This window comes from Rhodnius prolixus, unplaced genomic scaffold (genome assembly GCF_049639745.1).
Source record: "Rhodnius prolixus isolate KJV_2025 unplaced genomic scaffold, Rpr scaffold_4, whole genome shotgun sequence".
Lineage (NCBI taxonomy): Eukaryota > Metazoa > Arthropoda > Insecta > Hemiptera > Reduviidae > Rhodnius > Rhodnius prolixus.
The window spans coordinates 9392342-9419359 of record NW_027411614.1 but is presented as its reverse complement, the minus strand read 5'-3'; the positions used below and the strand labels follow the sequence as shown (position 1 = coordinate 9419359).

At 34.6% G+C, this 27018-nt stretch overlaps 1 protein-coding gene across 1 annotated transcript in view; it reads right to left on the bottom strand.

Moving 5' to 3' along the window:
- Positions 1-1039: 1039 nt before the first annotated feature.
- The window catches only part of LOC141455705 (T-box transcription factor TBX20-like), an 88563-nt gene continuing 62584 nt past the window's right edge, over positions 1040-27018 (bottom strand). The window contains exons 5-6 of the mRNA XM_074130972.1: positions 5675-5751; positions 1040-4714 (exon numbers count right to left, since the gene is read on the bottom strand). Coding sequence (XP_073987073.1) covers positions 4300-4714; positions 5675-5751 — 492 coding nt within the window. The 3' untranslated portion in view covers positions 1040-4299. The remainder of the gene's footprint in view (positions 4715-5674; positions 5752-27018) is intronic.

The following is a 27018-nucleotide window of genomic DNA, read 5'->3' as shown; positions in this document are numbered from 1 at the left end:
GCAACTTGTGAAAGAATATGTAAACAAAATGTAACAGAATATTCGGAAAAAGTGGTCGATTCTGACCAATAATTTTAAGATTAGTATTCACATACCCTGTGGTACCTGCAACCTAAGAAAGTTCTCTATTGCTTTATTTTTTTAAAAGACAATTCACCCCTTCATCATCGAGAAGTATTTCGAGATTATAAGCAAGTTAATGAGGCTAGCATATTTCTTTTCTACAAATCCATGAGCTTTAACATCATACTGATTTATAAAACCAAGTATGTTTCTGCGTCGAGCAGAAGGCGGCGGGCATCGCGTCCTCAGATAGTCTCTTCCTAGAAGTCTCATACAGCTCACTGTTTGGTGATGAACTGGGTTGTCTCCATCGAAAGGAGACTGAAGAAGCTTTACTTTGGCTTTTATTGAAAAAAAAACAAACAAAATTCCGTCTCCTCCTTACTTTGAATTGAACTAAATGAGGTAAATATTTCCCCTCGTTGGCCCTGAAGTTGAGTGAATTGTTGCAAAGACAATGTTAAACTTTTGAAAATTATATTACAAAGTCAGTTCTGTTACATTTACGAACCGGTTTACATAAAGTTATGCATCTGGGAAATATTCTTCAATTAAACTAGCGCTATCCAAAATATTGTGCTCACAATTTGGTGAAAGTAAGCTGATCACTTCTTTTTGGAAACTCTAAGCGTATTGTAGCCTAAACATGTCCATCACTTACGCTTCCATTCTCTCCCAATATGCTCGTAGCACCTCGCAAAGCTAGTTGAAGAAAGAATTACTTAATTATTATGCATCAAAGGCATATTCTAGCTCTTTATCTCACAACGTAATTCAAATTTGCATATTTTATCCTCTCAGACAGTTTCTAAGTACAAAGACTGACCCCTAAGAGCGTAATTGATTTGAATAAATTTTTCCTCCATATTCCGCTACTGTACAGCATCACCCACTGCTCCTTATTTTAAGTCATTGGGTTTAAAAAAAATATACGGTTGTCCTAATTGACAAGAAATTTTGAAAATAAACTAGAAACTATTGTTAAATAACATTTATTTTACTTTTATTTATGAACTATTCTTTTTAAATATATTTATACATTTATTAGATCACAGTGCCATTTTTTTTTTTTAAATTTTTCAATATTATGTATAAATCCAGCAACAAGAAGTATACAATAGATAATGTATATTTAAATAGATAATTTTTACGTTATTAAATAAAACTTTTTTAAGGGAAACGAATAATTACAAGCAAAATAACTTATACCCCGACAGGAGATTTTTTTCCCTGTTTTTGTTTTTACAAAATATAAAAAGTAAGAACAAAATTTTCAACCACTCCCAGTTCTACCAACCGAACTGTTGTAGTATTTTGTCTAATTTGGAACAAACATTTATTTAAATTAATAAATTAAAAAAAAAAGAGATAAAACAGTAATCAATTTTATTTTTTGTATATATAATCAAAAACAGCCTATAAATTTTTATTTAATATTTTTTTTTACATTTTACATAATTTTATTTATAATATAATCGTAGCTTTATACATTGTATACATCAACAGCAAGATTATACACGTCGCCCAGCTCGCTTTCTCTGTCGACGCATTTTACAACTAATTTTTATTTTGTATATACAGTCGACTCTCGATAATTCGAAACTCGATAATTCGAACTCTACAGCTGTTAACTTCGGTAAATCGAAAAAAATGCAGTGTATTTATATACGCTCGATAATTGGAAATCCTTTCCCCTTGACAACAGGGGGGGAGAGAAGGCTCTATAAATTCGAACGAGGCCGCGCACACCCCTCTTTATAATTCGAATTTTCCCTAGTAATGTTTACTTCTCATTTTTCGCTTATTGTCCATTTCCTGCGTAATGTTTCCCACCTTTCAGCCCAGTTTAACTTTCCAATTCTCTTTCTTAGTTTGTCACGATGGGGAAGTACGTCTCCCTTACTGTGTGTCCCACAAAGAAAACATTATCGTGGCCGTGAAAAGTGGTTCGAAAAAAAAGAAGATATCGCCAAAACTTTCAATATTCCACCATCAACGCTTTCTACAATTCTAAGTCACTTGACTTAGTCAAGCCACATTGAAACAAAAAACTGTTCTTCGTTTTTTTAATTAGGTACATATGTATATTATTATTTATTGAAATGTTAATACATATGTAATTTTTTTATTCTTTTTTGTCGTTTTCATTATTTTTACTTTTTTACTTGAGGCTATATATGTATGTCTAAAACTTAGGTAAGCTCATACGTATTTTCAATATACGTATGTACATACATATATACATAATAAAAACTCTTAATAATTCGATTTTTTTCCCCCTTCTTGATAATTCGAAGTCTCGATAATTCGAATTTTTCTTGTAGTCCCTTGGATTTCGATTTATCGAGAGTCGACTGTATATATATTTTTTTTCTTATTTATTAACAAATATATCTGTATTGGATGATATACAATTCAATTATTATTATTATTTCGGAGTGTACGTGTGGTACATTGAAGTAGAAATACAATTTTATTTACATTTAATTTATTTTTCCGTATATACAATTTTTTTATTTTTAAATTTTTGCTTTTCTTTTAATACTTTACAACCAAGGCACAGATGGGTGTGCAAGGCTTAATTTTCATGCAACAACGCTTTGACGTGTGAAGCTTTGATTTTACAACAAAATTATGTACAACTTATATATAAAAGTGTAATTTAAAAAGTGTGACTTGATTTAGGCACCCTAGCATAGCGAATAGTTGGATTTTCTAGCAATTATTGTATCTCCAGCTAAATTTATAGTGTGTGGTTTACGTTTGGTAAAACTGTCCAATGTGTTATGAAAAATAACGCCATACTTTTTAACAATTGAAATAAATTAATAATAAATTGAACGTAATTCACGGCGGAAATAACGAATGGGATGAATGCGCATATCTTTCTAACGTCTTCTTGGACGAAAGGAATTGTTCTCGAAGTTATCTTCTGGTAAAAGCTTTTTATCAATTACTCTACATATAATTAATTATTACTTCGAGAAGCTACATTGCTTTGAAATTTGATAAAATCAGTCCGAATGGAATTATGAGGAGTTTCGATTTTATTTATAGGTATATATTTTCTAGAGCCTACATTTGTCACTTTACCTAAAGTTCTGGGTTTGTTCTTTACTGAAGTTAAAGTCATGTAAGACATCGCCTTATGAATGAATACAATATGACAATATCAATCTAACCTTCTTTTTTTTTCAGTTGGAAGCCTTATTTTTAATACAAAACGCAAGGATTACCAACGGCCGCTCGCTCATCAGTGTCTCATTTACGATAATCGGATTACCGTGTTCCGTAATTTAAGGACTTACAGTTCCTTACTAATTTACTGCTTTCAAGTATTACTTGCACAAACTGGCGTCATAATATCCTTAATAGTAACCTTAAGAACATAAAATGTTCAAAACTTCCTTCTTTTTATCGGAAGATATGGTCTGATACCAAAAAATTCTCTTTTGTTGCTCTAGGTAAATGTAATTCCATTTAATTTATGATTTCCGGTCATGTTTAAGGTGTTTCCAATGTTAAATGAATTTATTTTATTACTAAATTTTATACTGACATTTTTTCCGGGCTAATTTGTTCTTTTGGTTGGTCAATATTTTCAACATTTCGATCAATAGTTACTTGTAACTATTTCTGGTACCTTTGTGACTGTTATTGTCCCATTTCTCACATTCTCTGTATCGCCCCCAGGTGATAGGTAATATGCACCGCCTCAATTAAAAGATGTCTAAAAGCTTGGAGATTAAACAGTTGCTAAATTAGAGCCCGAATTAAATCTGTTCATAAATTAATTTGTTAGCATTAAAATGCCAGATAACTATCAGCGCTATTGCTAATAAAATCTTGAAACTATTTCTTAACGCTTGCAACTAACAGAGTTTAAGAATGAATGCAATTTATTTATTATTATTAAATTTTTGTGACCTTAAGAAACTTCAGAGCTACAAGGTTGCGAAAACTGATTCACTTTTTTTAAAGTTATAAAAATTTTACTTTTCCAATGTCTTAATAATTTACATTCTCAATAATCCGAAAATTATAATTTTAAATAATCAAATACGTCACCTTCTAAGTTTATTTAGCCAATTGAATTTTTTGGGCGATTAATGAAATCCGAGAGCCTATATTCCGATTCGTAAATTTCTTTTATTTCCCATTGAAGGATTCGTTTAGTATAAAAATTAAGTAAGATTTATGAAAATGTGTCGCACACATCCTATCCAATTGCCAATCCTAAGGATGAGGGCTGGAATCTTCAGCTTCTCTTAGACTTTCCGGCGAAGATTCGGGCGATTTCATTGGTATGGCATATGGACTGAATCGTAAAGCGGCGTGTGGCGGTGGGGCTGGGTACGGCCTGGGTAGCCCTAGCTGAGCAAAAGGCCAGGGTGCCGCGGCCCACAGGCCAGCCGGAGACGGCAGACCACTGCCGCCCGCAGTTCCGTATAAAGAGCACACAGCTGGACTGATACCTGCAGCTGCACCGTACGGATTGCCGCCTCCAACGGCGGCTGCTGCAGCCGCTGCACGTAGAAATAGTTGTGATCTAGCCGCTAGCAATGTCCGTTCTTCTAGGGTGAGATTTGATCCGTCCAACAAGGAAGATCTTAGCAGTTGTTGTTCGTTTAACATTGATTCCATTGTTTCCCTGCGAACAAAATAATAATGTAAAACAGTCAATACTTTAAAATAACCTTAGTTTAGAGAATCTTATAATCGGTAATAATGATGTTACTAGCTGGCCTCCTAACAGTGTTCTCCCGTCACAGATCATAAGATTCATATCAACGTAAGTTGTAGTAACTTCTAGGAAGTGAAAACTTAAGGGTATCCCGAATTTTTACCCAAGACACTCCGAATTCAAATCTTAAATCACTAAGAACGTTTAAGACAAGTTGTCTAAAACATTGCTAATGATTTTTTTAAAGTTATTCTTTTATCCTAAAAAAATATTATCATTATACTCTAAAACAAAATTTAAGTTTTAGTAATAACTGATGACTAGACAGATCTTTCGCTGGTGCATCTGGGCAATATTTTTGTCTTTAGAACGTACTAACTTATTTATTTTCGATGTATTTGAGCAAATGTGGGTAACTGGTTAAACTGACGCAGAATTACGAACATTACCATGTGAATTGCAGTCTTACCAACGCGAATCAGTAACCATTTATCAATTCAGATAGTTTTCTCTTCCATTTCAACTAAAGATTAGGTTGATGGTTAACATCTGGTGATTTTACCAAACGTTATGCCGTTGTCAGATGTTAGAGAACTTTACTGTGACATCCTGCTTGTTTTGTTTGGACATCGATTTTGGTTTAAGTCGTTTGCCTTTCTTCTCATGGACTTAATTGCACACATCGAAATACACGCTGTACCTAGTAGAGGTGGCAACGCAGAATACATCTTTGATTTTTTTTGTTTCTCATTTTTTAATTCCGAAACTTCTAGATATGCCGATTAGTTAAAAAGAGTTTCGTTTGTCAATAAATCAATTTTGAAAGCATTCATTAACCAGAAATATTAATATTATTCTCTCGTTTCTCTCTCTCCTTTATTAAATGGCTGGCCGAATAACTTCCTTGTTCATTAAAATTTAACTCACCTTTCGAATTCAGTCAGTCTGGATGAATCCCTGAAACCTTTAGCAAATGGATTACTATCTATTTTCAATTTGGTTATCTGAAAACAAAAAAACACAAAACACAAATCAGAATGACGTTGACGCATTGCTAATTTAGAACTAATAAAAATTGTATATTTATCTCAAAATTTATTGAATGAATAAAGTACCATTAGAATAATGTAATATTGAATTTTATTTTAAATTTTAAATGGCATTAATTGCTAGGAGAGGGGCCACGAGTACAGTTTGGAAACGATTAGCCAGCCGGTTTGGAATGACAAACTTGGCAACACTTGCTGTATATAGATTTAGTATGCACTGGCAACGTTATTTACCTAAACTGAAAGCCATTATACTTCTTATTATTATAGTCAGCTGAACTTGTCTGAGTCACACCATTATTGTAGTTAGAATTGCAAATTTATGAGTACTTGATTTTACAGAGAATTTAGAATGCAATGTACATTAATCAGTGCAAATAAGCAATTAATCTTTCAGTTGTTATGTTAGAACATTATCACAGTCTAGTGTGCGACAAAAATAATATCCAACTGGGTTTTGAATATATCGATTAGTTAATCTAATAGCGTTGCGATTTACCGCTTACTAGACGTAGCAAGCTTATTGCTGGTGACTTTTTCAAACTTTTGATAAACATTTAATTCGTTCGCTACCAGCAGTTATAACTTCTGTCGACCTTTTGGCAACTAAAGTTTACCCAATATGGAAACCGTGTGATTGTGCTGCTTAACGTTCAAAGTTTGCTATAAACCATGATTGAAAAGAAGTTTTGATTGCAACCACAAAGAAAACCTCCCTTTCTTGAGACTTTTTCATAAGCATTTTTCGTTTTTTCTACTTCTTCAGCCTAATCTTACGATTAACAATTCGTTGGTTCTTCGCTCGGCTATTGGTTTAAACTTGTGGCAGCCAATAATTTGAGGCTGTTGAAGGGATTTTGAAAATAAAGTTACCTCGATGTACTTTGCACTGGTCTAGTGTGGGACAGATTAGAGAGTCCTCATCAACTCCTGCCCTTCCCATTAATCAGCTGTTTCAACTCCCAACGCTAGCTGTACGTACACGTCTATTTGCACAACGGCTAATTCCAAAAATCTTAGAATCGACCTTTATATTTTTCCAAATACTTACATTATTTTAAAAGTAGTTTTTCCGAAGTATATTGCTTTTTTCGAAAAAATAAAAAGATGTGATGTAAATTTCCGCGAAGATTTGTGCAGAATCTCCGAATAAATGCATCAATTTAAGAGTTTGTTGGTTCACCATTTTTATTTCGTTCTCCTTAAATTTCAGAGCCTCTGGCTTCTTCCTAACCCTTCACTCTCTCTAAGAACTTTACTTACACACAAATCCATAAAAATCATATCCGGAATGATTCTTAGATCAAATGCGACAATCACATCATTGGGAATAAGATTGGTATGTGCTAAGAAATTGCTTGCATCATATTTTCTGTGGTGGGAAACCGCTTGCAGAGAGAATGGACCAACCACCACTAGCGACACATTTCACAACAATAAACCTATACATTGACAAATCGTCCAGTTTACAAAACAAAAGAATAGCCACTATTGTCACGTTCCAAAAGCGGTATAACACTAGTTCATATTAAGAAGTTATTTCACACTGTAACAAACACTGTTATATTAAATGATCCGTAACAATGATTAGCATCATGTGATGTCACTTTGCGCACGCACGCACAACTATGCTACTTAAAATAAGGATATAAATTATACTGGGTGACTAGATCTGGTAGTTTTAGTTGGGGGATGAGGATTTAGGTATCAAGTAAGCCCCGGATACCAACTAAATAGTTTTCCACTATGGGTACATGTGTTTGTGTGAGGGTGAGGATTGGGACAGAGGGGTCCCTGTGTGTAGGGAATCTGTCCAGTTACACCCTACTGGGTTACAGAACTCCGGCACACCCTCTACGAGCAAGTGTTCCATCTACTTCATTATCTAAATCAGAGAGTCCTGTATCTTATTCGTGTGTGTGCTTTGTGTTGGTATCTGCACCCTATTGAAGCATCCCTAATGCTTTATCTCGTCCTCCTCTTCTTAACCCAGAACTATGGCAATCAAATTATCTCTTTTTAATCGTCAAATTTGTCATTAATGATGTATCTTTTATTACTTTATGGGTTTAAGTTGGTTTGAGCCCATAGTCTTTTACTTCACATTTATTCTTTATTTTAACTTTCTTTTTCATGGAAGGTAAACTAAATAGAAGAGATTTCATTTGCTCTAGGACGTGATGGAACGTATCAAAGATTAGGTGAGGAGTAGCAAACTGACTAGTTTTGGGTGTGGAAAGCTAAACTACTTCTGTCAAGGGGTTTCTTAGAGATACAGCGATGGCTCAAAGATTTATTTCTGTCTTTCAGAGCTTGTTGCAGTTTAATTTGTGAGGCATTTTTTTTTATACTCGTAAAGAAATGGGATAATTAATTGTAGAATTGTCATCTTCTCAGACCACCAGGACTGGACATGTAGTCAAAAGAAGTCTGTTCACACTAGTGTGGGACTGCCTAGGATATTCCGACTAAATTTGGTAGCTGAAGAAACAAAATATTGAACATATGGTTAGGTCCGCAGTTCTGGATAATATCTTTAATTTTATCTGTCGTATTACGCATGTTTGTTGCATTCCTAGCCGTTTTTCATTCATCGTCAGAGGTAGATAGATTATTCAGTTCGGTGTACAGATTTCTACTTCACTAATGTTTCCTTCTCACAGTAAGTTAGTAAGTGTAGTGTGAGTCAGAAACATAAATGAAATCAAAATCTCTACACCAAACTAATGGAAGCCAATCAGAGATGCAAATAAAGTCAAAACTAAATCAAGATCTTATATAGTTGTCCAAAAGTTCGGAACTCTGGAGTAGCAACGACAAAACGTCCTCCTGGTCAAGGTGATCCTATGGAGCCATCTCTTTGCGAACCTCTTTACTGTAATCGCCAAATGTTTCATGTACAGCCGTCATAGATGTATGCACAAAAAGTCGTAGGTATGGCTAGTTGAAAACCATTCCTCTGATCATTCAATTCAGGCTAACTGTTAGCCTAAATAAATTCTTTATTAGCTGCTCGCCACATAGAGGCGCACGATTATTCGGCCTCTGCTCTCACAGCAAACCAAGCATCGTACGGGCCTGTAGGTTATGTCAGGAAACAGAGAAAATAGCGCTGTATTTATGTCATTGTAAAAAAACCTTATCAAAGAGATCGGCTCATTTATTAAGAAAAAAAAAACTTATGATCTTAAGCTTTTCGTCCAGAAGCCACTTCAAACCAAACACAGATCTGGAAGTGTTGTCATAACTGAGAGGGCCACTACAGATCTGGTTCTTAGTGGCGTAGACTTTCTGGAAAACCCTCCTGAAATTTAATTTAATCTAAAATCTTTGCTGTAGAGGAGAGGGGTTAAACTGCACCTTTATTCTTGTACAGAGCGGTAATTGAGACAGTTGCAGATTATTAGAGATAGTTATACAGTTCTTGCGTTCAACTCTCGCAATTGTCTCTTATTTTTCTGAGCGAAGTCTTCTTCTTTTCACTGAGAAGAGTTGAGAACTGTTAAGTGAGGGTAACTCAGTCAATTGGTTAACTATTCAAAATTAAAAGTTAAGTTTTTTTAAAAAAAATTAATACATCGTAAATTTAGTGAAGTTTATTAAAAAAAACAAAAAAAAAAAAACAAGAATTTGAGAGAGAAAGGAGATGGATGCTAAGTCAGGGATCCGGTTACTTGAGATAGCTCACAGATTTAGTCGCTTTAGTGTGTGAAAAGGACGGTCCGGGGTAGAGGCAGTTAATCTTGCCACGGGCTGTTAGCAATGGAAAAGGAAACATATCATAATTCTCCAGTCAGTTTTCTGTGACAAATCTGTGACGGAGGGTGCTGGGCCTTGTCGCTCGACTCAGTATTATACCCTGGACCCTTATCTCCTACTTAGCCTATTAGCTGATGTAGAAGGCAACAACAGCAACTGAATACTACTAGCCTTATGTGTAGCATGTAATTAGGTGGGGTGATGTCCCTGAAGCCGAGCAGAACGAGAAGGGGGACTTCCTATTAGAAGCCTTTTTATTATTGTACATGTGTTCGACAAAGTTAGGTGACTTAGCAAAGCTATGGGTGGGTGGAAGAAGTATGGTACTGGTGAAGGAGTCTGCAAGCAGAGTGTCTGCAATCAGTTAGTCACGCCTGAACTTGGTTTGCGCGCGCGCGCGCGCGTGCGTTTGCTTGACTATCACGCAACATTGCATCTCTAGTATTACAGCATCTCTCCAAACACATTCACAAATGTCTAAGGATTTTTTTTTTTTTTTACATCCAAGTTTATCAGAACAAGAATTGTGCATGACTGAGTGATGATGTCACTGCAGTGATACTCATTCTCAACTTAAGAACATCTCTACTTATGAGATGTCACTTCTTCTGCAATTAATTCTGACACGATGTCTGCCATTACAATAGAGCATGCATTGCTAGAATGGCGAATTTTCTTAATTAAATTTTCACGAAAAAAAACATGATTTGAGGAGGAACACGAAAATAATGCGATATATTTTTTACCGGATATTGCGTATGTGTTGATTTTTAGATTACTTTGCTATTATAATTTTAAAAAACCTTGAAAAAAAGGGTATTTAAAAAATTCTACTGCCCTACATTTGAATTACAAAAATAAATTAAATTTATTTATAAGTGTACTTATTTATTATACGTAGTAAATGTATGCATTAATGTCAGTTTGAAACATATTTATTAATTCAAATACAATATAATAATAGAATATTATTAATCAATTTGCCTATTACAAACGGTATGAACTATTAAATAGGCTTTATAGTTTATTGAATCGATTAATTTATCTCGATCTGTAGATTATAATTACTTACGGAATAATCAATTAATGTTCAAACTTATTACTTCTTCACTTTACTAATTATACGATTATTTTTTTTTTTTTAATCGATTAAAAACTATTATTATTGTATTCATTGAATTTAATTAAACATCTCTTTAATTATTGTACTTTCCCAAATTAACCATCTACAGTCTTAAAAATAATTATTTTTTTTTCAATTAATCGATTAAACTACTTATGATCTCATTTTAATTTGAGCTGCTTGCAAAATTCCAATTAATACTTCATAATTTTTAATTAGAGACTAAAATTAATTTAGTATTAATTAGGTAATTATTATTTTGTTTTTTAAATGATCAATATTGGTATTTATGAGTTAATTTACATCATTATTTTAATGGTTAATTAGAGATAGTAATTTATAATAACTTTGACATTATTGGCCTCCCTTCCACCACTTCTAATACACCTTTCTGAAGTCACCGTCGGCCATTTCAGCATTCATCATCAGTTACGTGCCCATTATTTCCGCATTCTTTTTAATTAAACATGGATTCTATCAAATTAAAATCGCTCTTTAGAGATCAACTGTGATCTCAAACTGTATGACGTGCCGTATGTTCTGACGCATATTTCGCTTTGTTTTGAAATCTATAAAGGTAAAATAGAATGTATGACCTTCAAAAGTAGCCAGAATGGTACCTTTACTAAAGATATTTGGAAATTAGTACGTACTTAGGGTATCCTGTGGAGAGAAGAATTATTACATGTCTTAAAGATTCAGAGTTTGTCTTCAAAAAAATGTGGATAAAAATTACAACTCAGCGTAGACGTTTAAAAAAAAAACAAAAAAAAAAAACGGTTGATTGGCGTAGGGTAATTAAGCGATGTACTTTTGAAGGTGAAAGCGTTAAGGCTGGTAGAGATGCAAGCTATACGGGTGACATTCTAACAGATGATTCGGTGTATATCTGATACTGACAGCTAGAGTGAGACACCATGCCCACATTAAGGTGACAGTAGCGGCGAGTCTAAAGGAAGTGAAGTGTTGCTGAGAACGCCGCTAGAGGGGTGAAGAACTCATTTAAAAACTATTATTTACGTTACCAAGATGAAAATTTAAAAATAACACCAGGAAATAAAAAAAAAGAGAAGAAAGAAGACGAACCAATAAGAATCTTATATCACTCTTCTTTTAAAAAAGTAAATGGAGGCAGTTTTATTCACTACCGAAAATAGAAGTAAGTAACCACAGGGAAACGTCTGTAAACAAAAAATAGGTGCTACGTAAATTAGACAAATTTATTTTTCTTCCCCTTATTTAGTTTATGACCCCGTAAGGTCCAAGATGATCTAATAATAAAAATAACAATATTTTTTTTTTTTTTGCATTTATTTACGCTACAATCAACGCGTTAGCGCTATAAGTAACAGTGGATAACAGAGTAGCATTGAATAACATATCTATACGAGTGGAGAAGTTACCCAGTGGTAACACTCCCAAATATTAGATGGTTAGCCACTCTCTTCACTGGAGAGGAGATCACGAGGCCACTTTCTTTTAAGGCGTCTTGTCGGGTTGTCAGGAAGAGTTCTAGAAGAAAGATTTTGAGCTAGAGGATTTATATGAGATTGCAGGTTGAAGTGGATCTTGTGTATCTTGTTTTAGCAACTTGTATGACAAAAGGGATGTTAAAGTCAGTGTGTATAGTCAGGTTGGAGACATAAAAAGGAGCGTGTCCAATAGTTCGAAGTATTTTAGATTGTAGAGATTGAATCCTTTGGAGATTGGAGCGTTTGGTTGAACCTCAAAGCTCTATTCCATACGCCCAGATGGGTTTCAAAAATAGAAGTATAAATTAGTCTTTTGTTGTCCAGAGAGAGTTTTGATCTGTCGTCTAAGAGTCTTTTAAGTAATAATAATATTAGGAAATCTCCTTTCATTTTGTAAAACTTTAAATCTGGGAAATTCAGAACTTTCAGCTCAACTCTGTCCAACACTTCTCAAGGCACCACGGTAGCCGAGCGGTCAGAGGCGAGACCTGTAAAGCTAATATGTATATTGTTGGTTTAGTGGGTTCGATGCCCGGTCTAGGCAATGGATTTTATTTAATGGTTAATGTGAGAATTTAATAGTAAAGTATGTTTGCTAGTCGCCTCCGTCCACGGCACCTAATTGGTAGTTGGACGTAAAGCCCACCTGAAAAAATAGGCAATTACTTTACTTCACCTCTCATTATTAAGTTTTGTCTGATTAGTTACAATGAATCCTGAAGTCATTCGTTTGTCAGAGTAGATTTTTTGAAGAACATCAGCGGATATTTTGAAATATATTTTAAATTCGCCAGAATACTGAAAAATTGCTCTTCAGTACACATTATTTAGTCTATCGATGTTGATGGGAGTGTTGAAAGAGTTGATTAGTAATAGAAGCGGAGTAAATAGCATGAATTGACAGGATATATCGCATTACAAATATTTTGATCGCCATATTCCCAACGGAAATGCATTTTGCAAAACAACTTCTATATTGTTTTACCAAGTTTATCGATAATTCAAAAACTTTTCACACTCTTTTACCGATGGATATTCTCTCCAATTCCATTAATCCTAAATCAATCAATCTTTCGAAATTTGTAAAAATTTAATAGCACGGTCAACTGGTAGCCCTTCTTAGCTCACTGTTCTGTGATGGACAAGTATTATCTTAACGAGGGATCCCTGTTTCGAGGCTGCTGTGCCATGAACAAAAGCTCCAGGGATGATCTTAGATATTTTATTTATTTATTTGTTCATTTACAACCTGTACATATACATATGTGTTCTTAATTGAGTTATGCACAGATTATAGGCTGAATCCTGGAGGATCCAGCGCCACAATCGGGAAGACATGCTGAGAGGGGCCAGCCAATGCTGGAACTCTCTAGAGGTTGGAAGGAAGTTTAGGAAATGGGTAAAAGGTCGCGGGGCCAACGTCTTTTCAGGCGTCGTGAAGGACTGTCGGGATGGGTTGTTGTGGATAAGGCTTGTGCTGTGGGATTAGGATGTATGGTTAGGCTATTATGGAAATTAAGAAAGCGAGAATGGATTAGGTCATTGACAAAAGATCTTAGATATTAAGTGCCTTAAATTAGTACAGCAAATTAGTTAAGACAGTCGGATTCTTTGATTGGACCAACTTGAATTATAAAATATCTGCTCTCTCTCGATTTTATATCATTTTTTAAACCTGCACTAAAAATGTAATTTTGAAAATGCACTTTTTCTGAATCAGGGTACCTTTAACCAGATATTCCCAGTAAAAATACCGATTTTGAATATCTAGTATTTTTATTTATTTTATAATAATTTGTCTTGGGGACATACCCCATACAAATGAAGACTGGTCAAATATAGTGAACAACATGGTAAGAAAAAAGAGACCAGAATATATAAATAATACAATATATAACAATAAAACATAAAATCTAGAGTAATAACAGTAAATATACAGCACACTGCATTGTATCCATATTTTAAGTAACAGATGTATAATTTATGAATACAGGAGTATAAACGGACAGAAAGTGGCGATATAAGTATGTAATCAATCTCTCACACAGTGAACTATTCATTTAGTATAAATGATCGTGTTTTGTGGCAATTAATTGTAAAGAGGTATAATTGTTTAATTACATTTTCGCACCTAAAAACAAACACATTGCACTTTGTTTAGATTCAGTTCGTTTTGCGGGTCCCTGTACGGTTTGAACTTCAGCATCGTTACAACAGTTGTTTTTCTAAAATTACACGTAAAGTACAGTAAGATCAGTACAATAAGAGTGATGTACAAATTGTCCAATTTAGGGACCAAAAAGCTATCCAAATTCCCTGTCAAACAGATTGATTTTTAGCAGGTTTTGAGATGTTTCAAAGACCTGATTTTCTGCTGAAATTTCTCATTCTTTTTTAGCCAATACTGGCAGCTTAGACTACAAATTGGAATCTAAAATGTTGAATTTTTTTCTTCAAATAACAATACAGATCTTTGTTTAGATTCAGTTCGTTTTGCGGGTCTCTGTACGGTTTGAACTTCAGCATCGTTACAACAGTTGTTTTTCTAAAATTACACGTAAAGGGAGTTAAAAAAGCAGCAGACCAGCTAGCTCTATCTGGTGGCTAAACAACAATTATAGTTTATTTATTTATACAAAGTGTTCTACACAGAGGCAGTGATGTTAGTGGAGCGAGCGGAGGAGAGAGGTGGGGGACTAGAGATGTGACATTTCACAAGTAGTTTATAGAAGGAAAAGTTCAACTATTTGGAATAGCCATTGCTCTAAAGCCCCATTCCAGGCTGTTTGCTGTTATAGTGCATTTTTGTTTACACTCGGAGACCATTTAAGCTAGAATTAATGTCTTTATAATTAAATCTATGGTAATGTATGAGCAAGACTCTGCCGCTTCTTGCCCGGCCCTGCCGCCATACCTTACAGTGGTGATGTATTTGTATGTGGAACTTGTCTTTACACTTCTTTCTCTCTCTCACACACACATTTTCTTTCTTTCTCTTTTTTTACACGTGTTTTATGCGTGTACTGTTGGAATGATTTAATTTTAGACAGGCTCGTTAGTTTGGCAGGTTTGAACTATTTTTTTTTACTCTTAGATATATTGCTATCAATTCACAACAAATATATATTTAAATTTTCTGGTAGACATTAAAATGCTTGCTATTTAATCAAATATTTTTTTTTTTATAATAAATATTTTTTCAATGGGAAAGGATGAAGAAAAATCACGTCCTTTCCGGAAACTGCAATGTGAAGGAATTTAGCTTTGCTGATATTAAAGAGCTCATATATTTGAGTTCGGTTGTTGTTACCTCGCCAAAGAAGGAAAATCCCTTTCTTCAAAGACATGAAAGCTTTACGCCGAAGGATAGAATGCCCGTTTTATTGGCTGAAATCTTTCTTTTTCATTCGATTACACTCTAGTGGTAACTAGAACTGCTGTCCTCAGTTTAGAGTGCGAGAAACGATTTTTCGCCACCCTGCACCCTTAAAGAAGAGGCTGAGAGAATGCAGTGGTAGAATTCACTAACTTATAGGAATCACAAGTGCAACGCTATCGTTTGACTCCATCCTACCATTGTTCTTTTCTTCATATTGATCATACCACATTCATATTGTTCCTTAATTTCGTTTGCTTTGTTATAGTAGGTTCATATTAGACTGTAGCTTAATGCTATTGCCTTCATAAAGAGTTTAATTATTATCCTAATCATTTTTGTCATCTCATTCGGTGTAACTCACTGCACTACAGGGTGTCCCAAGCTATATGGATAACGACTTTTTTCTCGAAAACTATGATAGCTAGAAAAAAACTAAAAAATACGTGTTCCCTTAGTTTTTTGTTAGGAATCCAAATTTAATTTGTAAATTTTTTTCGGTGCTTCCAGAAGCGAGATACAGGCACCAACTTCATTTTTCAAATAGGAAGGTGTGGTTTTTATTTCAAAAATAGATTCCTCTATTTTTTTAAAGAAAAATTTACTCGAACGGTTTTTTTCTGAGAGCGATATTTTACAAGTTATAAATGAAAACATGATTCTTATAAGAAATTTCAAAATTATAATATTATAACGGTTTTTTGATTGAATAAGAATAAAAGTACTATTTTATAATAAATTTTACTCCCCATTAATATTACAGAACAAGCTCGAACTGGCCTCCACCATTAGAGATGCACTTTCCTGCCAATTGTCCCTTACTGCCAAAGAAATAGATTCGGCTTTAACCGAGTTACAGGCATCTATTATTCTCTGCTTTAGTTCATCTACAGATGCAACTTGTAAAATATCGCTCTCAGAAAAAAACCGTTTGAGTAAATTTTTCTTAAAAAAAATAGAGGAATCTATTTTTGAAATAAAAACCACACCTTCCTATTTGAAAAAATGAAGTTGGTGCCTGTATCTCGTTTCTGGAAGGACCGAAAAAAATCTACAAATTAAATTTGGATTCCTAACAAAAAACTAAGAGAACACGTATTTTTTAGTTTTTTTCTAGCTATCTTAGTTTTCGAGAAAAAGTCGTTATCCATATAGCTTGGGACACCCTGCATATTGTTACTCAGTGCACTATATTGTTACTCAGAATAAGGTTAGCGTTTCTATTTTTGATTTTTTTTCCATGAAAATTCACTTTAGGAAGGGGTGCTGGAATAGCACTCTTTGCTCAAAATTTATTGTAGTTAACCTGAAGTTTATTGAAGTTAATAAAGCATCGTAGTTTTAAAAAACATGAAAATCGTGTGTTCACACCCTCGTTTTTTTAATGTTAAATTTTTTTATCTTAAATCATGTATTTTAAGACTTAGTAATAATTATAATATTTTTAACACCAAAGATTGGCGTGTCTTCGCTCCTCACTGTTTAATTCTGCTTGGCCAAAATTATATCTGAAATTGGCATAATCTTTTCTCTTGGTAGATTAGTAAATCAATCACCAAAAACGATGAACAATATTCTATTTTACAATTTAAAAAAAAATCTTTTACCCATGTGCATAGAATTGCATTGTAAAACCCAGATTTCCACATAGTTACAACCAACAAAATAATTAAACCTTCCGTTAGGTTATATTTATGTTACATATTTGTGAGATTAACAAATAGTTATTCATGTATACATTAACCCAGCATATAGTCAAAGCAACACCATATAGTCCACATCGCTCACTGCTATATAATACATAAATGTACATATGTTATTATGCCACTATAATCACATAGGTATATAGTTAGCCCTGGTAATAGTTAATATTAATAATAATAATAATAATAATAATAATAGTGTTATACAGTTAATACTAGCATAATGTAATCTCTTACCACATAAATCATTAGCTATTACAGCGCTACCGCTAGAATACTCTGTGTGGGACGAGTTATATTACTAACAGTTATACTTATCCCCAGCTATTGCAATAAAATTTACTACCTTTCTTATCAACATAGTAATGTTTTATTGTGAAATTAGAAAATGAATTAATAAAATAACAGAATTTTATAGTTATTTCATTGGTAGTTACAACTTTATAAGTACCAATTCAATGAGATGTTCCGTTAATAGTTGGGACAATTTTCAAAAGAACCTAATTAATTCCGGCCATTTATGAGAAATCATATGCTAGGTAGCGAACGCGGGAATGAGATGGTGCATTATGTAAATGGAAAAGGTGTATTTCGACTAGAAATCCTGTTTAATCTCTCAGTATTCTGATTGAAAGCAGAATTTAAAGCGTATCCTGAAACAATGTGCTACAGGTGTTCTAGGATTGTCAGGATGAACTTCAGTGACGTTTAAGTAGTCTTTTGGTGACGTTTAAGTCGGTAGTCTTTAGAGAACTTCTCATGTAAGAATAATGCCAATTTCAGTCATTATTTTTTCAATTTTACCCAGCTGTTGACTTAGGGACTAGGTAATCTTCAGGGCTGTGGAACCCAAACACGACTTAAAGGAAAAGCAATGACTAAACTCGCTTTACCCATCATCTCAGAAGACGATCTTAATTACGAGACGGAACTGAGGAAGCTAATGTACAGTAAAATTCACAGATCTTTGCGGATCTAAGAACAAGTCCTGTGGGGTTTAGCAAAACCCATCGAAATTCCAAATTAAGGTACTCCGACAGGAGATGATGCTCCTTTTTTTACTTGACCAAACTTTCCCTTCATACTGATCTCAACATTCCTTAGGCAACATCTCGCCGAGACAAATACCATTCAACTCTCTCTAAATGGACTAAATCTTTCTTATATTCTCTTGCCTCTCCTAACATTCCTAGCAATCCACCTCGCCGACTGAACCGCCAGTGACCCACCTAGATTCTCTTCGGGACTAGCCAGTTCTAAAAAAGAGAGTGCCACCATTGGGTAGTTCGTCTCCTCCTATTCTCCACGCCTTACTCTCCTTATTATTAGAACTTTATGAAGATTTTGAATCTCTGAATTAAAAAAATATATATATTTTTAGAGTTAAATCAATTTTAGTTATCAGGGAAACTGTAACGCGTAACTTTATTTTATTTTATATTTTTTTGGCTTTTTTTGGCATCGGCTTTCGCCATACAGCCAGCATCGTCTAGGTGCTTATCACTAGAATATCATTCACTGTCCATTCTTACTTATAAATACCTTCGCTTCACACATTCATCCCTCTACTATATACAACTATTTACATAAACCTTACAACTAATGGATGGATCAGTGCTCTATATTCCTGCCATCCTTATAGCTTAACCGAAATTAAAATCACGTAATCCTTCTCTAATCATTTTCTCGCATTCATTCTAATCGGCTATTACTTTTAAATACATTCATATTTCTTTGCTAGCTCTGCTACAGATTTAAACGCTTAGATGATGGTGGAGAATATTATGTCTTGGTAGCGAAATGATGCATCTAAATACCTGTATATGTCGTCAAACATTCGTTTCCTTTCTACTACATAACGTGGACATAACATTATTTGTTGAAATCCTCCTCATCATTGCAATCTACGCAAAGGGGAGAGGACCTTCTGTTGATCCTGTGAAGATACGATCCGCTCACAGCGTGGTTCGCTCTCAGCCTGCTTATTGTCGTAACAACCCATTTATTAGTGACAGTTCCCTTAAACGTAACTTTCATTTTACTCTGCGTGTTACTTACATATAAAATGGTTCAAAATAGTTTAAAATAGACCTAGAGCTGAAGAAAAGTCCTACCAGTACGTGTTGCCAATTTTATTTTGTTTTAAATATAGTTACTAATCTTTAATTCACCAACCAAGAAAATAGTAAATCATTGGTTAGTGAAATATTTATTAGATCAATAAATTTTCAACGTGCGAGATGGAACCGACAGATAGAGCCGAATATTGTTTTAAAAATATAATCTTTTTAAAAGAGTTACACATAACACACTTTTAAATATATGTATATTTTATATACTCGTATACATATGGATAACAGCAATAAAATTTTTTTGAATACATACATGTTGAAGTGTTAATAATAGTTAAAATAAGAAATTTCCTTATTGCCAAAAACATTCTTGTTTATTGAGATAATTTTAAAAGATATAAAAAAAAATAAAGATAAAAAATAAATAAACAAAAAGAAGTAGAAAATTAGGTGATTAGAATGACGGGTTGTTCATTTGAGGGAGACGTCCGCGCAGTTTGCGGCGGAGGAGTGAAGATTGAAGAGGTAAATCTGTGGCTAGAACACACACGGAGTATTTTAAAGGTGAACCAGCGCTCATTAGCATGCCTTGCGCCGCATCATTCATTTACTACCGGGTGATATATGTACGAGAATTGGTCCTGCCTGAGCTGTAGACCGAACGAGATGGGTCGGCAAGAAAAGGAGACGAGATTATGGCATCATGCCAAAACAATGCCAACCTAATACTGAAAAATATCCTACCTATAGCGGGCTGTCTCTTCTTATTCTACAGCCAACTAGCTTACCTTACTCATTTCGCCTCATTAAACTCCCACCAACATATCGATATGACTAGTTTACACGTCACTACTATCAAAAAGGCCGTAGCCCGTTCTCTCCTAAACTAGCTAACATCTATAAGAACCTCACGGGGGGAGGGGAAAAAGAATTCCAAACCAGTGCACCGCGCCAAAAATTAATTACAATTAGACAGGATAAATCGGTACATTTTTCATTTCTTTTTATTTTTTTTTCCACTTGACTAAAACTGGAAAGAAGTGCCACTTAGATAGCAAGCTTGTAACAGCTCTATCGCCCAACGGATACACGTAGTGAGCGCCCAAGTTAACCGCTCGTGATACTTCATTAACTAGACAGAGAGAGAGCTAAGAAAAGAAAGAAAACAGTTCCACCCAATTACATGTTCGTTTATATTCCCGCCGAATTAGTTTTAATTAAAAAAACATTTAATCAAATTAATTTCGGCTTTAAAAAAAAACTAAGAAATTATATTCGAACGATTTAAGGATAATTTTGACTCTCATTTATTTTCTTAATACTTCTTATCGCAGGAAGTAAAATTGGGCTTAATGATTGAGTGATTTTAATAAAAACTGGGCTTGCCAAATTAACTAATTACTTTATGGTTACTATCAATTACTTTGTCCATGACTTAATAAGGGCCTTTGCTTCATTCACATACTCGTAAAATGGCGGAATTTGTCTTAATCTTTTTTTATTTTCTGAAATAATCAACATGCGCTGACTCTAACTTTAATTAGAGGCTAATTATTATGTTGATCTCTGTTGTTGAATCTCTTAGCAGTACGATGAGGCTATTTCTTATTCTTATTTTCTGAAGAAAGGATTTTTTTGTGAAAACAAAAAAAAATGAAGTGGTATAACCCGCGTACGTTATTTACAGGGTGTACACACGGAGGAGTGGACGAAACTTCCGGGAGGTGATTCAGCAGATCAAATGCAACAAAGAATATTCTATTCACTCTGGTCCGATTCTCAATAGTGTCCAAGATATTTGCATTTTTTAACTTATCCGTCGATATTCGCGTTTTTCACCATAAAAAAGGCGGTAACTTTTCTATCTTTTATCCTGCAACAAATCTGATTTTTCCAAACGAAAGAGCATTAAATTTTCTATAAAAGTGCCTAAACCATAGGCTCAAAACGTATCTTAATGTCATTTTTACAATGATTAATAAATCAAGGAGTCACCCAATTTCAGAAAAAGTTGTGCAATTATTGAACTTCAAGACCATATGGATTTTTTTGGTTTTTAATAAAACCCTACCCCTAACACAGAGGGGTGTAAATGCAGAAAACTGGGAAGTTTCTTAACAGACTTTTCACTGATATCAAATTATTAATTTACTCAAATGTCAATTTTTGGAGGAGGAACAAAAAGAAAAGTAACAATTATAGTTTGGAACAATTATTATTTAATAAAATGGAAGTAAAAAATACTGAACCAATAAAACACGGTAGTAATAAAATACAATACGTAGGTGCGTGCCTTAAAATTGCTACAAAAATTGTCCGAATTGTACACCCTGTAAATGAAACCATCAAGATGGATTTGTGAAGTAGGAGTTGTGGATTCAACCCTTTTCGAGAAATGAGGAAGTGGGATGTAGCGCGAATTTGGATGGCAGACTCACTAGATCGGACAAGAGAGGTGGCTGTGGTGGTTATATTAAAGGACATGATTTAGGTGGTAACCATGATAGACGTATGTTCCGAGCGTTCAACGAATTTTGATTGCACAAATTGTGGACAGAAAAATTTTCTTTTTTTGGCATTGGCTTTCGCCATTCAGCCAGCATCGTCTAGGTGCTTATCACTAGAATATCACTCACTCTCCATTCTTACTTATAAATACCTTCGCTTCACATATTCATCCCTCTACTATATACAACTATTTACATAAACCTTACAACTAATGGATGGATCAGTGCTCTATATTCCTGCCATCCTTATAGCTTAACCGAAATTAAAATCACGTAATCCTTCTCTAATCATTTTCTCGCATTCATTCTAATCGGCTATTACTTTTAAATACATTCATATTTCTTTGCTAGCTCTGCTACAGATTCAAGCACTTAGATGATGGTGGAGATTATTATGTCTTGGTAGCGAAATGATGCATCTAAATACCTGTATATGTCGTCAAATATTCGTTTCCTTTCTACTACATAACGTGGACATAACATTATTATTTGTTGAAATCCTCTTCCTCATTGCAATCTACGCAAAGGGGAGAGGACCTTCTGTTGATCCTGTGAAGATACGATCCGCACACCGAGTGGTTCGCTCTCAGCCTGCTTATTGTCGTAACAACCCATTTATTAGTGACAGTTCCCTTAAACACCGAAATTAAAATCACGTTATCATTTTCTTGCATTCATTCTAATCGGCTATAACTTTTAAATACATTCATATTTCTTTGCTAGCTCTGCTACAGATTATGTGATTGTTCACACCATGTTTAATGAGATATGCTGCTTCAAATAACTTAGCTAAGTCTCATGTATACAAAGTTCACCAGGTACTTTGTAAACAACAAAAAAATGTGTTTATTTTTTTATGCTTGAAGTAAAGAAGAAGAAAATAATTAAGACGTAACCATTGCTTAAATTAAGATGTGTTGCGAATTAATAAGTTACCGTAATAGTAGATGATGTCAAACATATCCAGGTGGATCAGTTTAATATGAAATAATATTGGGAAGGGGCGTTGCATCATTAAATTTATGGTAATTAATATAGGGATTGACTATTAACAAAGTTAGTTTTAGTCAATAGACGGGAGAGGCCCGTACGGTTGTAAAACAGCCGGACCATAGAAGTCCAAATTGGTAGCACTCATGTTCGCATTAACCAAACACAATAACCCTGACGAATAACTAGGACCAATTTGTCTATATTTCCAGAGTACTAAATAGCCGCACATTATTACTTCTGTAACAGGCTCGCCACTTAGTTCTGGTCCATCATCTCTCCTCCTGCCCAGCTTGCTGGCCACTATCGCCCCCCCTCACTCTTAGCTGGCCATCACGTAAAACAACCACTAGAAACACTTGTTAAAGCTATTAATTATTCCGCCAAACACTAATTATGTAGCCGGGTAATTGATAATGGACTTAACTATCTGTATTCTAATAATGGATACAGAAGGCCCTGGAAAGGGACCGGTCCACCCTTCACTTTATTACACACAAGGCCCTACATACAAAATTTGCAAATACTAATAACAATTGTGACAATTATCTCGTTCTCTACAGTTGTTCGGCCCACATATAGAGATTCAGTGCCAAGTTATTAATCACCAATATGATTGGCTCAATATTTCATTCGTTAAACCGATAGAGTTGTTTAAATAACTCATGCTGAGCGCTTCGAATTGCTCTTTATTATCCAGCCGGCCGAATTAGTTGGCCATCAGCTTGCACATTGTAAAGTAGGCTGTAACATGTTGGGAATTGCAGAATTCTTCATGGTAGAGTCTTAAGCAATTGTTGTCATTTTTTTTATGTGAATTGAAAGTACAGAACAGCCTCAAAAATAATGATTGGTTTTTAATACAACCCTTTGAGATTGTACGCTACAAATGAATGTCCAAAAGTGCACTAAACTTAGTTCATTAGACCATTTTTTTGGAGATGCAATTGATGCTAAAGTACTTCCCTAGGATTATCCCTGATAAATGGGCAATTTTGATTGTTGGTATACCGTTTAAATGGTCCACTGCTGCTTGTTGCTCCAAAAGTGAATGGCTTACTGCAGGCTCTTGTGAACTGACGATGCCTAGTTGAGCGAAACGTTAACGTTTAGAAGAAATAGATGAAGCCTATTTGCCGTACAGCATCCCCTTGCTGTATCAATGCATTTAGAACCTTTGGCCAGAAGGTGGCCAATTGATTTATCTAGGACTAGGAGATATTCTCATCATTGAAATATAGTATCGTTATTTTCTCTGAGTTTGAATAATTTATTTTTTTCTCACTGTAATAAAACAACTCATTGAAATTTTCTCGTTGCTTGAGCCATACTTATTTTTGACTTTTTCAAATCCTTTAGTTTTTCAGATCATCAACTTCTATAACTAAGATATCGGCCACAAACTCCTCTAAATTACCTTAATATAAAAAACCTTAACAAGGATACGTCTCAGAATATGAATTATTGTAAATCCAGCTTCTTCACATCTTTGGCTTTTCCAAATGCAATTACTATTTCTCTGAGATGCCACGGTAGCCGAGCGGTTAGAGGTGAGATCTGCGAAGCTAGTATGTATTGTGGTACTGGGTTTGATTTCCGGTCTTAGGCTTTGGGTTTTATTTAATGGTTAATAAAAGAAGTTTACAGTAAAGTATGTTTGCTAATCGCCTCCGTCCACTACACCTAGTAAATGGTAGTTGGACGTAAAGCCCGCCTGAATAAATTAGCGATTACTTTACTTTACTTTACTACTATTTCTCTGCCCTAACAATTCTCGTTTGAACACTCTTCATGACTTTGTTTTACTGAAATTCTCAAGGTTCGAACTTTAAAAATAAAAGAAATACACTCGACACTTAAGGGAGCCAAAAAAATAAATATATCTTTTAATTCGTAGTGGATTTGGCGTAGGACCACTCTTTACATAAATCTACTCTGTGCGCATGTCTTTAAATGTGTAATCGTAAAATTTGTAATTAATCTATAACTTTGGTTTAATTACAAATTTAAAGTGACGTAGAATTTTTTTTGTCCGCAAATAAAAAACAAACTCGACTAGAAATAGTTTGTGATGTTCATAAAGAGAGGAGCATCGGCGCGGTGGTGAAGCAGGTTGAAGAGTTGTAAATCAATTTTTTATACGGACCAAGTTTTTACTAACACGTACATACCAACTATTATATATATGGGATTGGTGGTCGGGTGTAGAGAGGAAAGCAGAATGGCCACCCATGTCAAACTACCAGAGAGTGTTCGTTCACTTCTCTTCCTTTGACGTAACCATTGCTTAAACAAAGCAGAAACTTCTTTGATATTTAGTGATGTGGGTGCGGGGTGACGTACACTTTATTGCGGTTGTTAAGTGACGATAACTATTTGACTTTACACACAATTGACGTCATACTGTAATTGAAAACAGTTTTCCTGTGTGTTCTATGTGACATTTAAATGTTTAACTTTTTTTTTATCTTTTCTTTTGTAAAAAATTAAGCTTGAATTCCACTTTGATATTTTTATTAAGCCAAAGAAATCAATGTTGCTTACTTAAATAATTCTGTGCATTGATTTGAGTGAGCATTGACCAATCTTAATGTTAGAAATGTTATTTTAATTTAACTCTTTTGCAATCTGTCAAAAGCTTTTAACGCCACAGTATTAATTTCTGTTCACTTTATTAGTATTAGTAATCTTGAAGATTCTTTGTTTATGAAATCATTTTTGGAAACTTACAATATGTCGTCCCTCGACTATTGTTTTATTGAGTGAACTTATTTCATCTTCCGCCCACTTTAAGAATCAATTATTTCCTAGCGACCCCCGAAAATTTTTAAATTTACCACATCTTAAAAATCACAATCGCAATCATTACTTTAATTTAATTATATCGTGCCATATGAGTCTTATCCTGCTTCTGAGTCCAAATTTACATTTTAAATGAGACTTTTCTAATGAGAGCAATAAAACGGCAGACTTTATAAATAATATTTTGAAAAACTTTTATTCAAATTAAAAGAAACATTTCAAATTAAATTTTAAAACTAATCTAATGTGAAGGATGTATCTGTTGATTTTTAACAAGATTGTTAATATCAGGCTGGATTTTACTCAAAAAAACAGCCTTTTTCAGTAACATGCAAACGATTTCTCTTTTAAGTTAGGATCTAAATCCACGTTCACACAAATACGAAATGGGAATACTGTCAAAAATCGTCCATAATCCAGGGTACAATCGCGGGATTGGCTTTTGTACCCAAAATTAACGAAAAAACGAATTAAAAAACAAAGAAATAATCGATATAGTGTAGTAGGCAGGTTTTGATTTTAGTTTAAAATATTAGAAAAACACAAATCAGACATCGTCTCCCTAAACCGCTTCAACACCCCAAAATTTTCTCTGGGTTCTTTAAGACCTCCCTCTATAGGCCAGCAACGCCCACAAGGGGGCGTTATCGCCCACTTTGAAAAAGACTGCAATTATAATTTCAATTTGAAAATTTTTTACCAGGAAGATTATTATATTTTTGAGGGGAATTTATGTTTGGAGGATCATAGATTTACGTTCTAAGAATGTTGGGATCTTTGAATACTGTTTCGGTTGCTTGGCCCCCTGGTCACTCTGGGATTCCGGGTAACGAACTTACTGATGAAACAGCAAAGGAAGGAGCTGCGATGATAACAATGACTCCTCAGCCCATTATCCCTGTATCCTATCGACGTTGTAGAACAGAGGTGGAGCAGTGGATTTTGAATAAACATCGGAAACGGTGGAGATCCCGAGCCGTCTGCCGTCAGGCTAAAGAAATTCTTGGCCTGGTTTTAGCAGGTCCCAGATCCGCCAGTTGGTTCAGGTTGGTTGAGTGGACTTGCGAATTTAGCGTACCATCTTTTCAAATGCGGCCTTACCCAGTCTTGCCAATTTGCGCTGGCTGTGGTGAGTCCAATGAGACTGCGCGGCACTTTGTAGAGGTGTGCCCCGTTTATTCTAAAACTAGATTTCTCGTCTTCGGAAGGTCAAATGTCTCCCTACCGGAGATTGTGGCATCTGGTAATCTTAACGAACTTTCTAGGTTTATTCAGTGCACTGGGCGATTCAAGTAGCCATGCTCCCTAGTGTCCTAGCACTACTTTATTAGTTTATTGTATTAACGTCTGGCAACCTTTAGCCGGATTTGTTTTTAAACCCCGGCATCTCTGATGAGATGATTGGTGGGCGGGAAACA